The sequence below is a fragment of the Pygoscelis adeliae genome, unplaced genomic scaffold (genome assembly GCF_000699105.1).
Source record: "Pygoscelis adeliae isolate BGI_AS28 unplaced genomic scaffold, ASM69910v1 Scaffold157, whole genome shotgun sequence".
NCBI classification, from domain to species: Eukaryota; Metazoa; Chordata; class Aves; order Sphenisciformes; family Spheniscidae; genus Pygoscelis; species Pygoscelis adeliae.
The window spans coordinates 313530-331072 of NW_008825107.1; the positions used below are offsets into that span (position 1 = coordinate 313530).

Consider the following 17543-nt stretch of genomic DNA (forward strand, 5'->3'; position numbering starts at 1 on the left):
CCGTTTCCCCGTAGGGCGGGGGGCCCGGCAGTTATCGGCAGGAACGGGTCTGCTGCGGTCCCGGGCACGGGTAGGAGGACGGCGGCCGCGTCTCCTGGCGCGGGACGTGAGGGAGGCCGGAGCTTCGCCTGCCGTCGGCTTTGAGCAGCGAATGCTGACAGAGCACCCGAGGGGGACCGATGGCAAAACCACAGAATGCAGAGATTTAGTAACTTCTGTAATCTTCAGTTACAGTACCTCAGCACCTCGCTGAAAGTGTGTGTGCTGGTTTTACTACGAAATTTCTTAAAGGTCTTCCATGCTATTTGCTGAAATCCCATAGGTGACTGTGCGTCACCAAAGAAGATATCAAGACAGAGGTGTTCATGCGTCAGTATATGTCTTATCTCCCAAACCTTTCCAGACTGTAGTTAATAAAAATTTCTGATTTCATATATGGCCTTTGGATCTCTGTCCTCATTCACTCAGTTCTCCCACCATCTTATATGAGTTACTGCATAAACCGGGGAGGTAGGGGGGCTTCGGACAAAGCCATAAAAACTTTGCGTTGCATGGCGTGGTTTCAGTGATAAAATGTCCCCAGATTTGCTGCTGAAAGATTTCTTGGAGAATTCGGTGTCCACGTAGTGTATAACTTCCATCTCATTCCATACTTCCTTCAGCTTGAACAACTGACACACTGACAAAAACAAGGCAAACCATTTTGAACTTCAATTTCCCAAAATGTTGACTACCAGGAGAAAGTAAAAGACCAATGTGGTGGAGAAGTGACTTTCACATTTTTCCATTCGCTGTTTTAATGAGCAGTTCTCCACAGCAGTGAAACAGTTTGCACAGGACCATGAAACAAACAGTTGCTCAACTCTGATGAGAGTGTAACTAATATTTTTTTTTTTTGTGATCTTGGCTCTTTCACACTGACGAGGTCAGTCATCGTGGGCTTTATTCAGGTACAGATAAGTGCCCGAGGCGTGTTTGAACAGTGCGTCCTGGAGAGCAGCGAGCAAGTCCTGGCAATGCGCGCCCACGGCCTTTGTGCCTGCTGTGTCCATAGGAACTCCAGTACTCACCGGCTGGGCGCAGACACTGGGCGGGGTTTTTTTATGTGTGATGTGGAAAGCAAACCCTGGACCGCCTGCAGACAATTTTTAAGGAGCTCATGAAAGTAAAGCAGAAAAGCAAACTTCTTGTCACTAGGTTTATATTCACTATAAGGTGGCCTGGCCCCTCGCTGAAAAAAAATCTAGGGAGTAGTACACTTCAGACTTTGAAAAAGCACCAAAAGCTGTTAAGGCCCCATTTTCTTGTTTGACTCAAATCTGAGTTGATGGTCAAATTGCCCGTTTCTAAGGAGATTATCAGTTTCCTTATTTTCACATACATTAAATGATCTCCTGTACAAAGGTTTCATGGTGCAATTTACTCCACCTTCCAGGAACTGATTTACAGTAAATCCAAGGTGAGTAATCCAAGGTCCAGAGTCAAAAATGCAAAAGTAAATTGAAACGTGTGTGAGGTATAGTCGTTGTTCCCGGACTCAGATAAGTGTGTGTATATATTTTTTTTGACATTCAAGATTGAGACCCCAAGGTTTACAACATTCACACAGGGGAAAAAAGCCCTTGAGATAAGGTGCCCGTGGGGCAGGCGTTGCTGCTGCAGATGGGTCCTGCGAGGGCGATGTTCGCCTCTGGCTCTGACCGTACCTGTCTTGGTGTACCGGGACCCAGTGTCTCATTTCCTATGCTCCTGTCCCTCCTGCTTGCTTTGTACAGACCTAACAGTAGCTATCAGCTTAATATACACCACTTTGTAAAGAGAAGTCATCTGGGTGCGTGTAGAGCTTTTTAAGTTGAAAGCAGTTATGTGAGCTGTAAATCATACCTCTCCCCACCCTGCCACGTGAAGACCCAGGCCCTGCGCTCAGAGAAGGATGCGTGGCTGGGAGGTAAAGCCAGAGCAGCTGTCATTTGCACACCCGGACGTGCCTGTACCCCTCCCAGCAGTTCCTGCGTGTTGATCATCAGCCCGTGTATTGTGTCCGAGTTAGACAGCGGGGTGGAGGGCTTCTGAACTGGTGGTCAGCTATAATTGAAACACACCAACCTGGATATGATTTCTTTCATTTTTTCTTACTTGGGTACTCTTATTGGGAATCACACAAAGCACAGATGATGTATGACCAAATGTAGGGAGTTTCGCGGTATCAGTATGCCAATAAGCAGTCTTAAAAAAAAGGAAGACTGCCAAAAGCTGGTATAAATCGCTTTAATTAAAATCTTCAAATATAAAAGTCACAAGCATTGGAATAAACAAAACTATTAGAAAAGTTCTAAAAAGAAGCTACCAGGCAAATAATAACTTTGATGTCTTAGTTGTAACTTACATTATTAGTATAATCATAATATATTATTACCTTTATGTTGACTGTATGTAAGACTTCCCACTGCATTTTACTCTCTCTTTACTTCTTGTATTGAACTTTGACAATGTAAACAAACAGCCTTCCTTATTCTCATTTCTGATCTATATTACCCCCTGATACATAACCCTTCACAGAATGCATCTGCGCTGTGGATGCAAACACTCCTTTGACACACTGAACTTAAATATAACTTTTTATTGTGCAATTTTTAATCACAGCTTCAGAAGTTTTTAAAGCTGTGTCATTAAAAAATGTCCCCTCCCCCCCTGCCCTGCGTTGAAACCCCATGTAGCTGGTAGCATCCTTTTAAAGCTTAAAAAGGGAAATACAGTGGTGTGGTGTTGTTTTCCCCTGCTGTGCTCAAAATATCATAAGGCGTTGACAGTGGCATGGGTTATATATCTTCAAGAAAAGTAGATGCAAACAAACATGTGCGGGAGACCACAGATATTCTCCAAGGTGTTTTGCTACCCTGCAGCCCGGCAGCCCGCATGCCAGAGGAAAGTGGCCGGTGGCACACCGAACTGCAGCAGGGTGCGCATGGGGAAGGCATGGCCGGGGAGAAAAGCCACTGCTGACACAGATTTCTGGCCAAAATGGCTGTTTCCCCAGTGGGAGGGATGTCAGCCTGGCCGGGCAGGTTTGTCCCCAGGATGCTCTAAGGCCACTGAAGTCCCTCTGATGGTTGAGGGGTGTGTGGTTTGCTCAGTCTCTTTACTCTCCTGTTTCCTCAAGAACAGAAGAGACCTGAGCGAGTTAGGGAGCGTAAAGCAGAGCTTCTCCTGCAGATAGGTTCAGGGAAGTCCTTTCCAGCTTAACCACCTGCGGGGTGGTGAAGGTTGAGTCGTGAGCCCTTGCCGTACAGCCCACTGGCCACGGAGGGTTTGCCGGGGCACCTGTGGGTTCCTCTCCTTTCCTCCCGGGGATGAAGTGCGTGATGACAGAGGTAGACCACCTTGGCAGGAAAAACCTGCATTTTGTGTGTCAAAAACTCGCCTTTGGAAAGCATGTGGCCACAGCTCCATCTTGTGACTGAACTCTCCTAGCTTGGGAAAAACGTCCGGTGCTACCCCAAATCCCATGAAGGACCTGGTTTCTTGGCAAGGCGTTTTCCCCTGTAGGCACCCCAACCTGAGTTTGCTTTGCGTGTCCCCACCTTCCACCCCGAGATGCCCTCAGCAACCGCAACCCCTCCTTGGGTTTCCCCACACAGTGCAGGCAAAATCACAGCTGTACAGCTAAAATAAAACACCTGCTCATCCTTCCTGAAGGCAAGCTTTTGAAGGAACTGCTTTAAGAGCTGTGCTTGCAGAAATTAGAAGGAGAGGGGAGGTTGCAGTTCCTGGCTGGCAATGCCCCCAGTGCAGCGTGAGAAGCTGATGCAGCTCCGCGCGTGGCATGGAGAAGGGCTCCAGGCTCAAGCACAGCAACCCAGGCTGGACTGAGAGCAAAACCAGCCCCTGCCTGGGCTAGCTCTACCTGGATAATTCTCCCGGGAGCTTAATGAGCATCTTTCACGTACCCAGCGGGACCTCATGTCTTCCCCAGCTGCCAGATCATACCAGTGCCACCACATTTGCATCCCTTGCCAGAATTAAATCTCATGGTAGAAACGTGAATTTCTAGGATTAAACTTCCCTACTAGCCAAGTGCTTTACATTTATCCCGCACGTGTGTATTAACCATTTAAATGCAAGCAATAGCTTTGGCGTTTTTGATAACATAAAAGCCGTAAGAGAAGGCTGGAAGGCCAAGTACACTGCCGGGACCAAGGGGTTTTTCGATAAGCTCTGGCAGCATTTTGTCATCCACCATCCGTAGCACACGGCCATTTAGCTCAATAGACCTGGAGAGGGACAGAGAGATTGTTTGGGCAGCTGTGCTCTGTTTGCCATAGAGCACAAACAGCTCTGGACCTGAGTGTAAACATAAACTCAGGCCAAAGACAAACTAAACTTCCCTTGAGGGTTTATGCGTGTACACACACAGAGCATCTGCTGCACTCCCTCTGCAAGGACTCCTTTAGAGTCATAGCACAAGCAAGTTGAAAAGTACATGTTTCTTACTCTTCTAGTGAGGTTAACAGCAGAACAGGCTTTGAAAAGTACAAATTTTAATTGGTTTTTCTCCTGCAAATATTAAGATATCTTCTATGCCCACAGAGCAGATCCTTCCCATGCTGATGCATTAGTGGTAACAACAAAGAAACCATACAAAGCCTGAACACGTTGCTGTAAACCAGGAGCCAGCACCTGGGAAAGCAATATACCTGTGCTTGTGCAAAAGAAAAAGGACTTCAGCAGCCGGTCCAGATCCCTGAAGCTTTCTAGGAAAAATCTTCCCAACTAACATCAAACAAGTGTCCTTGTACCTTAGCAAGCTTTCAGCAGCCTGATTTTAGGAGACCTGATTTAACAGAAGTCAGACCTTACTGAAAAAAACCCAGATGACTGAATGGTAACCTCTTCCTCCCCACCCCTTGCAAATGGAACAAGGTGAGGTTTTAGAGGCCATCTAACTCTACTGACAATCCTTTCTACAGAGACAGGAGGAACTGCACGCTTACCTGGAAAGTATATTGTCTTTGCCACGAGGCAGTAAGAGGTACTGATCCACGTGCTTGCTCGATAAGTAATTCGGTAGCTGCAAATGTTGGGTAACGTTGTAGAGGTTTAAGGCAAACAGCGTCACGTCCCCTTCTCTGTACTTTGGGCTGTAAGGCAAGAGAAGATGATGGCGGGGATCAGGAGAGAAAGAGGTTTCACAGAAATAATGTGCATCCTTGCACTGTCCCAAATTGCTTTTGTTGGCCTGGGGGTGGCTGCGGGCTCGGTTTCTGGGATATTTTGCCCTTTCTGGAGGCTTACTGGAGGGTGTTTGTGCAGTGGAGGTAGACACGGAGCTTCCTCTCGTCAGCTCCCACCAGGCTGACCTGCAGCACCTTGGTACCCACCAGCTTCTTGTAGAGCAGCGAGAGCCAGTAGTCCTGGGAGGCACAAAAACACACGTAAGCACTTCTGTACATGCCAGGTACTCCACACGGTGCTTAATGTAACGTTCATGTTTCTGGTAATTTTGGGGGGAGGATTCCCCATAATTTTTTGCTTTACCAAGTTTTTCACCATATGTATTTAAATTCCCACTAACAGCATAGCTAAAGAGAAAACCCTGCCTCCAAGCTGCACAGCAGCTGTGTTTACATTACCTTAGAGTAATTTTCCCCTTCATATGCAAATCTCGGAGCTCTTTCTGTGGGGGAGAGACTGTTTGCATTTTGGAAATGCCCTTCCGCAGGGTACAGAGCACCTCAGGGCTGAATCCGCGGGGGATGAGCTGCCCCTCCTGCAGGAAAGCCTGTGCCCAATCCACAGGCGCAATGCTGGGATGAAGCCCCCGCAACTTTTATGCCCTTCACTAACATCGTGCTTTTGAACAGGCCTCAGGATTAATTTCTGAACGCCAGCCAAGAGTAAATCCTCTGAAACCCCAGGACAATGCCCAAGAGCAGGAGTGATGCCCAGTGCAGACTCATTTTTTTCCAGGTCTGCTTTTTCTTGCATCTTGACCACTACTTTTCATCTATGAAGTCTGTGACTGTACCAAAGAGAGCACGAGGTCTGCACAGATGTGTTTGGGGACTAGGAGGCTGCAGGCAGGCTGCATTTTGCAGCATCACTTCTTTGAGTGCAGCCCCAGAGGAGGATGTGCTCCAGCTGGCGGGTTTCAGAGAGCTTCTCCCAGCTCATCTGTCTGTCTGTCTTTGAGGTTTTCCTAGAAGGAAAACTGTCTTGTTTCTTTCCTGACTCACCACGAGCCCGGGGAAGTGACTTTTCCTATCGGCCTGCATGCTCAGCCCCTTTGCAAGGAGGTGCAGCCTTCTGACACTGCTGTGCTTCTTCATTTCCATGCTAACTAAAACTGATGGACTGGGTTTGGATTTCCCTGCCTCTAAAGCATTATTAGCTTGATTGTCATCTGTACTGTCTGTAGGTGAGGAACAAGGCACATCCTTTCAGTCCAAATTAAATCTGTTTTAAATGAGGGAATAAAAAGCCCAAAGCAACGAGCCTGACAATGCAGCCCCTGGCATAGGGACCAGCTGAACAGGCAGGACAGAAAAACCCGGTATGCTGGGTTTCTTCTCATATGGTCTCTATACCCTGTGAAAATCACAACTTGGAAGCAGAAAAATGAGAGGAAAGATAAAAAGAAAGACGCTATCTTCTCACCCCAAGGTAAGTGCTACTAGCACAAAGAAACATGCTGTACATGCAAGAACAACGTATAGTTCAAATAATGATGTTTCATCACAGCAGAATGTTATTTCCTAATAAATCAAACTATACTAAATGCATGTTTTCATTTAATTCTCCTTCAGCCACTACTGAAGGCTAAATATGCTCATGACCTAAGAAATGCTTGAGTCTTGACTTCATGTTGTTTGGTTTTCACTTGGGATATAATTTATTATAATACCTTGTATCACTTCTGTTTAAAAGCTACTCATCACCCAGCTGAGGATTACTCAAACCAAAACAGTCCATCCAGAAAAGCCTTGTGAATTCCAGGAGCGTCTACATACAAATCAGAGCATCATGTCCCAGAAATCAGTCTCTGCTGTGCTGACGACTAGCTGCATCCCTGCAGGTGCCGTAAATATCTTGTATCTATATATATATAATACGTGAACCCATAATGAAACACGAACTAACTTCAGCTGCAAGGATAACTGCGACTATCCTACAAAACCTGTCACTATCCTGCGTTGTTAAAATAGCTGGCTTGTATCTCCACATCCAGTGTTGCCTGTGCAGAAATACATGCAGCATTCAGATGGTGTTAGCGGGGTTGCATACATACCGGCAAAGGCTCAAAGTTGGCATCCACCAGGTGATAGGTCCCTGCCCCAAAGAAAACCTGTCTCATCACCACGTCAATCCCCTGCCTGGCTGAAAGTCCGAGTTTGTCCAACCACCTGCCAAAAAATGAGGCAAACAACATGCAGATGAAATTGCTGACCCCAACTGTACACCATTGCCCCTCTCCAACCAGCTTGGGAAGTAGGAAAGCAAGAATTATGGCATGATGCTGACTTCCTTAATATCACACAACTAATTTCAATTCAAGTCTTGCATTGATTACCTTAAAAAATAATTTCAGACCACCTCTGGAGGTCTGAGTTGGTGGGAACAGTTGCTCCACTCCCCTGTTTGCAGGTGGTGGAAACCAGGGGCGGCAGCAGATGCTCTTGAACTGGCCAAGGGCCTGAAGGCTCAGAGAAGTCATCACACCAACGACAAGGTTGCCTGCCATTACCAGGCTTTGACTTGCTGGCCCACCAGGCCCTGATGAAAAGATCATGATGCCTTATAGGAGGGAAAAAAAGACATTGCAACCATGTTTTTTTAATTTTCTAAGTGTGAACCTCATGAGGTTTAACAAGGCCAAGTGCAAGGTCCTGCACCTGGGTCGGGGCAACCCCCTGTATCAATACAGGCTGGGGGATGAAGGGATTGAGAGCAGCCCTGCCGAGAAGGACTTGGGGGTACTGCTGGATGAAAAGCTGGACATGAGCCAGCAATGTGCGCTCGCAGCCCAGAAGGCCAACCGTATCCTGGGCTGCATCGAAAGAAGCGTGGCCAGCAGGTCGAGGGAGGTGATTCTGCCCCTCTACTCTGCTCTGGTGAGACCCCACCTGGAGTACTGCACCCAGCTCTGGAGCCCTCAGCATAAGACAGACACGGACCTGTTGGAGGGGGTCCAGAGGAGGGTCACAAAAAAGATCAGGGGGATGGAACACCTCTCCTATGAAGAAAGGCTGAGAGAGTTGGGGTTGTTCAGCCTAGAGAAGAGAAGGCTTCGGGGAGACCTTATTGCAGCCTATCAGTACCTAAAGGGGGCTTATAAAAAAGATGGCAGCAAACTTTTTAGCAGGGCCTGTTGTGACAGGACAAGGGGGAATGCCTTTAAAATAAAGGAAGAAATTTTTTACACTGAGGGTGGTGAAACACTGGAACAGGTTGCCCAGAGAGGTGGTGGATGCCTCATTCCTGGAAACATTCAAGGTCAGGCTGGACGGGGCTCTGAGCAACCTGATCTAGTTGAAGATGTCCCTGCCCATGGCAGGGGCGTTGGACTAGATGACCTTTAGAGGTCCCTTCCAACCCGAATTATTCTATGATAAGTGTGAACCGCACATTCCCATGCAATTTTATCTCTCTAAATCTACAAACTGATCAAAGTGCTAAGAAAAGCCTGAATTCTTTTATTTCAACAAAATGCTACAATTGAAGTCCTTGGAGAAAATTATTTTCATGACTAAAATTCCCTTTGGTTAGTTATTTCACCGTGGTCAAAGGATGACATTGGGAAAGGACACTCATCTCGTGAATGACTTTCCATCCTCACAAAAGGACAGAGTTAGCATTGCAGATTCGAGGGCAGAAATACAACTTTCTCATGCTTCTCATCCCCCATTTCCTATAGGGATATGCTATTACCTGGGCCTACATCAAACCTCAGGCACAAGGGAAGCACTCAGGGAGTGGTGGGAGGGTTACGATCCTCAACCCACCCATTGCCTGCACTCCCTGGGAAGCCTGAGGGAGACGTTCCTCCTGCGGGGCATGTAGACAATCCCCTTCAGCTGGTAAAATGTGTAATTTCCCCACACCTGTGACATGGTACTCACATAAAGCCAGCAACATAAGTGTTGGACAGCCTGGGAGCTCCCCCTCCGTAGGCAGAACTTGTCTCTCCTAGCCAGACCTTCTTGTTGGGCACGGTCCCACCAACAATCTGGCCGGTGTGGCGTAGGGAAGAAGAGAAAGAGACAACAGTTAAGTTTTTTGGCTACTGAAATAATGGGCAAACAAAACTTTGTGCTTTAGCCAAATGCCTATGTATGACATTTGAATTTAAGGGATAACACCGACTGAGGTGGGATGTCACAGGAATTTTGATCAAAAGGACTAGAAGCAGATTTACTTCCCCCCTTCCAAAAAAATCACATCTACACACGTAGAACAAGGCAAACATCACTAAAAGCCAGGTCCTGTAAGTCTTCTTGTGCTGAGCAGTGGGGTACTCTAAGTTATACTGTTCTCAGGATCTCAAAATACAAAGACATCAGGGCAGGGAGGGGTATGACCATAAATTACATCATTGAGTAATGACTACATTGATAAGTGAGAATGTTGTAGGTTTGTGATGTATCTGGCACCATGCTTGCTGCATGGCAAACTATTAGAGCTGTATTACTAGTATTGTTAATTTTTTTTTTAATTTACAATGACAGCAGCACCCAAGCTTTGAGGACCCCTGTTTACTGCTAGTGAGAAATTGTACTTTATTCTGGATTCTCTGCTAACCCCCTGGAAACTGAACATGAGAATGATTGAACAGGACAAGGCACCTCCAGGACTTCGTGTACAGCTGTGACAAAGGTATCCAGCACTTCAGGGCTCAAGAAATCCTCCCTCGTTGCACTTCGTCCATTCACATAGTAACTGGAAATGGAAGAAAAAAAACCCACAGCCAAAACTAAGGAAAAATACCACCACTGGTACAAAACACTACTGAAAGTACTCAGTTGCTTGATACATTTATCCACAGCACTATTTTTCTGTCCAGTTCTTTTTCTTTTTTTTTTTTTTTTTTCCAAATTGTGTAGGTTTGTTGTTTGTATTTAAGGGACTATCAGGTATAATTACCTCAATGGAGGCAGGATATCACAGAAACTATGATCAACAGAAGTAGTATGGGTTTTTTGCCTCTATTCATTTAGAATGAGGAAAACATCACTGAATAAGAGCCCGCTTCTGTAAATCTTCTCTTGCTGAGGAGTCTGACACTCCTATGTGATTACTTGCTTTATTGTATCAAGTCATATGTTAAAAATATCAGATCCCAGCTTCTGTCTCTCCGTTGGAGTATTTTGGCCATCTGGAGGGGAACGGGATGGAGGCATCCCTATGGGATGAAGGTTGCCTTCCACTATGAGCAGAAGAGCTTTTAATTCTGGCTCGTCCAAATAAAGAACAGGAAATTGGGATCCCTGTGATTTTTGCATTTCATCACACTATCACTCAGTCCTACCAGAAGTAGCTGAAGTCTTCCAGCCACAAGAGGAAGCTAAAACCTGATAATCCTAAATTAGTAAAGAATATAACACATGCCCATTTAAAGCAAAGGCAGCCACAGGGCAAGAACAGCCCAGGAAGGGGAAAGGACACATTTTATGCCTTGCTAGCAACTCAAAATACATAGATAAGTCATATATGTATACATATATGTAATATAAGCATGTGCATCTTTTCCCACTGTTACCTGACTGCTGCACGTCACTACGCTGTATTCGACTCCGGAAGGAAAACCACCTTCACATGGAAATCACTTTGAAACATGTGGAGTTCATGGCAGGTGCCCTGGGGCCAACTTACCCCACGGCCCACCTGAGCACTTTAAAACTACATCTCTAAGCCACGGCACAAGAGCGAAGGGCTGGGACTGTGCTGGTGCTGTTTGCACTGCGGGTGGGATCTGAGGGCGAGTTACCCACATACAGCCCAAACTGACTTGGAGAGCAAACGTAAGGGAGCAGGAGAAGCTGTTAGCACTTCTCTATGGGTAAGGGTCAGCCAGACTTGCAGGGCTTTTCATTTATATTGAACAGACATAAATAGAGAAAAAAGGCAGCATGTAACACATCAGCTAACAAGGCTTCTGCTGCATTTTTTACAAGGAGTTGGGTTGGCCAGCAGGGTCATCAATGGCTCCCTGAATTTGCTTTTAGGGAGTGAAGCTTTCACTCAAGCAGATTCAGCCTTTCTAATGCCAAGGAGAGCACCAATGTCAGGGGTACTGACTCTGTTTCAAAGCCCAGCCACCCGCGGGTTGTTCAAAACCTTACATTAAAAACCTTCTGCTCTTGCAGAAGTTCAGCAGAGGCATCTCTGCCGAGTAGGTCTGAGCTACCTTCTTTTCCTTTTATACGACACCCCCTTCTTCTCATGGGAAAGTGCATTTTATTTGCAAGGGTTGGCAACTTGGAGCTTTGAGACAACTGGGACTGCTGCTCAGATCTCATTAGCTTTTGGTACATGTCGAAACATGGCATATGCAAAAAGGCTCAACCACTGCAGAAACTCTCCTTGTGTGTGGGAGAGCCATATAGCCTACCCCCTTGCACACTTCTGAGAAATAAAGCTGCCATGCCATCTTTTTCTCCACATCCCACTTCTGTTTTTCTCAGTGCACAAACTTAGTGAGCAAAGTGACCGTCTTGCACACATTGCATTCCCCACTGCTGTGCCTATGTTACAAACCCCTGCCACTGCTTTTGGGTCTCTGCACCAAGTAGTCTCCTTGGAGATCTTCTGCATTTCTGTAATGTGCTCCCTCAATTCATCTCTTATTCTGAGCAGAGGAGTTTGCAGAGAGGCACCTGAGGAATTGCTGAAAGGGGTATTTTATCCCCTCCTTCCTGTTGAGATGTTCAAATTGACATTTTGTAAGGAAAACAGGCAATAAGCAGAGTGACAATGGTATCTGAGTGATACTTACTGGTGCCATGTGACAGAGTCAATCACCTTCCCTCCTGATTTCAGGAAGCTGCAACCAGAGGGGATGCAATGGAGAGCAGGGGGTTAGTGGGTACATGGGACAGGTGATGGGTTGCAGCCCCCCATGGGCGAGCTGCCACACACAGCCCTCCCCTCTCCCCCTGACTGCGGTAGTGATGGTGAATTGCTTTGGGGCCACGCTTGTGATGGCTTTAAATGGGCTTTGGGCAGCCTGGCTGCCTCAGCGGGGTGCTGGGAGGATGAATTAATGCTTGTGTAACACGTGGAGATTTCTAGGGTGAAAAGCCCTTGTTAACACAGCACTAGAGCCAGCACTCAATTGAAAAGTGTGTGGATCACTGAAGTACTGCTAGTGTCTTAGTTTCAACTGGCTGAGTATTTAAGCCTTGAGCTCATCTCATGCATGCAGATAAGATTTCAGTCATCCCCAGTCAAGGAAAAAAAAATTCCATGTTTCAGATTTAAGGAAAAATGCAGGAAATTAGTTCTCAAATAGACTGGATGTATCCATTTGTACATCCTTACTATTGATTTGGAGCAGAAAATCCTTAAAACCCTGCCCCGATGCCTCCTCATTCCCCCTGCATCTGGGTGCAGATGAGCCACCGCTATCCACACTTGCCCACCCCGGGGAATGCTGCCAGGGCCCCACACCCCTACCTTCTCAGCAGTTTCTGTGTGTGCTTTCGGGGCTGCCCGACATCGGGACCATAGAGCTTCGCATGCTGGTAGAGGGTATAGTTACTCAGAAGTTGGCGTAAGTGAATAAAATCTTGCCCCAGCTGGAAGCCATCGATGTAGATGCCAGATTTCTTCCTGAAGCTATTGGGCTCTGGGGAAGACATGTGCGCATCAGCACCCCGCTCTGGTTTCGGGGCACAAAATAGGGCAGCTCATTCTATATGGGAAGTACATAGAGCACATAATCTGGCACGGTACAGGTGAGATATTTGAAAGCGATGAGCATGAAACCACAAGCCCGGGTGATGTAGCGTGCTGCTCCTCCAGCACTCTGTCCCAGCCAGTCCCCATAGGTGACATCCTGCACCTCGCAGGGCATCATTCACCTCATCTCAGAGCCTTGGTAGGAGCAGCAAAATCATCTCAATTTGCTCATTCATTGCGCCTTCTGTGAAATCCCTCCTCAAAAATTAGGACCTTAATGTTTCCCAGTAAAACATCACCTTGCCTTTATGGGCCGTCATCCAAAACATCCAAAATTACCAGCCCATACTCTGTGGTGGTACCTTTCCAGGTGACCGCTGGCCTGGCCCACAAGCAGGCTTAGCACTTACCATTCCCGAGCTCCCAAGAGATGTTGTACCTCTGCGAGGTACAGTAGTCCAGCAGTGCCCGGGCGTTCGAGCTGTCCCACTGCAAGCCATCTTTCCGCAGCAAGGCATTAAGCCCAAAGATCAGGTGAAACCCTGAGCAGTTTGCAAAGCTGTAGAGAATATCCAGGGTATTTCCTACACGGAGGAGAAAGGGGGGATGTTTATCTCAAGGTTACGACATGCTAGTTGAGCTCCAGCCAAGTGACAATCTTTACTGCCTGTATTTATTTAGTCTGGTGCTGCAGATTTGCCAAGCTCTTCCAGCTGGACAAAAGAGCCCAGACCTTACTACACACCATCCTGCACAAAAAAAATCCTACACTTCTTCTGAATCTCCTTTATTCGCCTCACATTTTCCTTCTCGTGGTCCTTGGACTCTTTCCTCTTAACTGGCAGCCCTCCATCAAGGGACATCCCTTCGAGCTGCAGTAAGAGACTGAGTGTCCCCTTCTGTCCCTTCTCCAGAAAGTCCTTTCCACTGGGGTGAATCCTGCAAGGTGTTGAGATCCTCCCAACTCCTGCAGCAGCTGAATACTATTAAATACGAGGTGGCAGACAGTAGAAAAAGATTTCTTAGAAACATTTCACCCCCGTAGAAAAATATTCATTTTCAGTGGTTTCAGCTCCTAACAGCCTATGGCCATTTTACCGTAGAGCAGAGATTTGCAGCCCCCTGGTTAATAAACCCTAGCAGAAAAATCTGTTGAAGTCTTACTTGTAATGGTGGTGTTTTTGTGCTTTTTCCAGTTATGCTCTGCAAGAATCAGCTTCTCCTGGCTGGGCCACTGGGCCAGCAGTAGCTTCTCAACAGCAGCAAATGCAGGCCTTGAGCCACAAGCCTCTGTAGGGCAGAAGAAGGATGATAGCAATTAAGTCCTCATCTTCACGGCCAGGGTCCAGCATGCAAAGGGCTGCATCTCTCAGAAGGAAGCACAACTGCTTGGTGCCAGGCTGAGACCCAGTCGTGCACTTCTGTGAAACGCACCCCTACCTTCACAATGTTAACCACACAGAAAAAGAGGACTGGCTTGATGCATAAATATGTATTTTATATATATAACATATATTTCCCAATTTAAGGTGATGGAGATGGGGGGGTGGGGGAAGACTGACCTGTGCTTCTAGAGGCTGGTATCGTGGCTGTCACACCCCAGTAAACTATATTAGCTGGAGCACCATCCGGAAACCCTCATTCCAACGAGCTGACAAAGCATGGGCTGCAGTGCCCGAGGAGCAGATAAGCCACCCCGGCGTGCAGCGGTATGGCAGGGTTCATGGCCTGCCTTGCTGTGGGCAGATATGGGGCAACGCTTCCTGCGCTGCCCATCTTGTGCAGGGAAAAGCGCTGACTGCTCTGTGCGGCAGCAACACTGGCAGGAGTCATAAGACACTTTTTCTTCAAAGCTCATGCTTTTTCTCAGCATGCAAACCAGGAACAAGCCATAACCAGAGAAGGAGGCATGAGCCAGAGTCACAGTTACCCAGAGAGGAGGCGGCTGCTCAGCAAAGCGGTACAGGGGGAAAAGTACCACTCAACTTCAAAACCGAGCATCACCAGTTGTACAGTGATGTATGATTGCACTGTTGTATTATGTACCACAGGAATAGATGGGAATTTTTTAACCTGAAACACCTCTAGAAGGATTTGTGTGCTTTTGCTAAGTTTAAAGAGGAAATGGACTTTAATGCAGTGGGAAACCTCGTGCACCAGGACCAAGCTCGAGCAGTTGGCAGTGATCCGGTGGGTTTGCACTTGCCCTGTCAAAGCGACAGGAGGGCAAGGCTGTGCCCCCAGCCTAGCTCTGGCTTTGGCCAAGATAGAGAAAACAGACGCTCTGTTCTCATCAGATTATTTCTTCCATCCATTACTTAATTTTCATGATGAAACCACAACTTTTGAACTGACCTTGACTGCCTCCCAGGCGGCGGGGGAGCTCCCAAGGCTGCTGCGGGAAGCACAGGGTGGCAAAGGGAGAGTCCCAGCAGATGCTGGGGTGGACACGAGGTGTTCCGCACCCTTCATCATTTTCCCAATGGCTGGCACCGCTCCTCCCATGGACCATGCTGAAGGTCCATGGATCTCCTCTCCATAGAGGAGAGCAATGGTGACCCCCTGGAGGTCCCCCAGCGCTGCCGCCATGCCCCTGTGGCATTCCCAGCCTGCATCAAAGCCACCTCCTAAACCCGGAATGGTTTCGAGTCTAACACGTTGATGCCCGTTTTACCTTGCTGGGCTTGAAGTTCCCAGAGGATTTTTTCTTCCGAAGTTGAATCCTTGTTGGGATCAAAGATGAGAAAATCTGTCTCGGTGCCACCGAACCTCAGGAAGCCTGGGGACAGGGCCGTTGCCAGGACACGCAGTTTGGGATTGCTGAGGAAGGGACGTCAAGAAACAGAGGAAACACTATATTCGTGCAGACTATGGGTTCGGTGTAGGGGCTAAACATGGCAAATGCTCGGAGGGACGCGCTGCGGTAGGTGACCTGGGGCTACCTAGTAGCCTCAGGGCACTCCTGACCCCTCGCTGGACCTGTGCCCCAGCCCTCTACACTGTGCAACAGAGACACTGCTGGACAAGTGGGCCAGGAGAGCATCCGTGAGGCAGCAAGGGGGAGACATGTCCCGGGGATCAAATCCTGGGGACAAAGTAAGACAATACTTCAAAACAGGTATTTTTTTGTCCTAAGCATCTTTCTCCCCTAGAATTTTTTTGTTTTGTTTATACAAAACTAACACACCAGTCTCGTGAGAAGGCGGACGTAAAACTAACTTTAGACCATCAGTCCCAATTTCCATCGACAGCCAAAGCAATTGCTTTTGTATCCAAGAGAGATTAAGAGTCCACACTAGGACAAGCGTTAGCTTTAACGAAGCACGTTTATAAAATAGCACAAGGTCCGCCTCTGCGACTTGCGCATACCCCACGCAGGATATGCAGCACCGACACCCGGCCTTCACTGGGGGAAACCGTGAGGCATTGGAGGATGCCGGGTGCACAAGCACTATCTCCTCGGTGGTGACACACAGCAGATTAGAGGCCACCAAGTACTTCCTGCTCCCCATGGTGGCGGGGCTGGCCCCAGACTGAACCCCAAGGTGTGCGGCTGGGGCTGGTGGTTGGAAACCTGAGCACTTTCCAATAAAGCTGATGTCACCTTTCTCCCTACCTTGGTGAGGAAGGAAAGATGAAAGTGGTGAGAAGAGGGAAATCAGGACTGGAGAAATAGTGTGGGGCTGAAAAACGGGATCAGACAGGTGAAAAGGAAAGAATTAATTAGCTTCCAAAAAAAGTAGACTCAAAAGGAATAGAGTACAAAAATAATAGAGCAAAAGCAGGGAAAAAGCGAGAGAGAGGTCAGAGCCAAAAGAACAGGCAGGGAACACCATCGCTTGGCAGTCCAGAGTTGCTCAGTGTTACCCAAGGGGGAAAAAAGGCTTCATTTTTAGGATCTCTTGGTTCAGCTTTGATGGTGACAGACCTTCCTCAGCATTTATTTGACTTTATGTTGACAGTGCCCCTGCAAACATCTGCAAAGCTGCTCGAGGACTCAGATGCTTTTTATCTCACGGAGCAGCAGAGTTAGCAGCCCCCAGCCCTGCCACAGGTAACCCCTCTGCTCGGCAGTTTCCTTCTCCTTTTCTTGTGCTCGCAAAGCAGCTCCTCTCCCAAGTTTATCCCCGTGCTGCTTCCAGCGAGTACCACCCGAGCTGCGCATTCCCTCCCTCCACCCAGCCCTACCGCTCCATCCCCCAAGCACAAGCGAAACGGCGCAGCTCGCACCCACGGCAGGTACCGCGTTGCTGCCCCGGGAGGATGAAATTAGTGAAGCCCGAAGCAGAAGGGATCCAGCAGCCTCCCCCCGCCCCAGCTCCAGGGATGGGGTCTCCCTGTTCCCCCCAGCTCGCTCCCCTGCCCTGCCCCTCCGGAGCACGCCGGGCAGCAGTGCCTTTGCCCGGCTCCCCGCCGGGATGCCTGGGCTCCCCTCCCCGCGGCTGCAGACCTCTCTGCCTGCCGGGGACCTCTCCTTCCCGCTCCAGGGGACCCCTCTGCCGCCCCCCGCCAGGGCCCTTTTTCCTTTGGCCAAAAGGGGAGGGAGGCGGCTCACCTGAGCAAGGCGACATAGCGCGGGTCCCGGGCCAGGCTGGCGTCCAGGGTGAGGGAGAGGAAAGCCGGGCTCACCTCCCCGCGGGGGCTGCCCC

At 48.2% G+C, this 17543-nt stretch overlaps 1 protein-coding gene across 1 annotated transcript in view; it reads right to left on the bottom strand.

Annotated features, from left to right (window-relative positions):
• Window positions 1-2275: 2275 nt before the first annotated feature.
• The window catches only part of HPSE (heparanase), a 15555-nt gene continuing 287 nt past the window's right edge, over window positions 2276-17543 (bottom strand). The window contains exons 2-13 of the mRNA XM_009327504.1: window positions 17450-17536; window positions 15569-15714; window positions 14059-14184; window positions 13305-13478; window positions 12670-12841; window positions 11990-12037; window positions 9840-9933; window positions 9117-9223; window positions 7286-7400; window positions 5293-5411; window positions 4992-5138; window positions 2276-4271 (exon numbers count right to left, since the gene is read on the bottom strand). Of these exons, the coding sequence (XP_009325779.1) occupies window positions 4112-4271; window positions 4992-5138; window positions 5293-5411; window positions 7286-7400; window positions 9117-9223; window positions 9840-9933; window positions 11990-12037; window positions 12670-12841; window positions 13305-13478; window positions 14059-14184; window positions 15569-15714; window positions 17450-17536 (1495 nt within the window). The 3' untranslated portion in view covers window positions 2276-4111. The remainder of the gene's footprint in view (window positions 4272-4991; window positions 5139-5292; window positions 5412-7285; window positions 7401-9116; window positions 9224-9839; window positions 9934-11989; window positions 12038-12669; window positions 12842-13304; window positions 13479-14058; window positions 14185-15568; window positions 15715-17449; window positions 17537-17543) is intronic.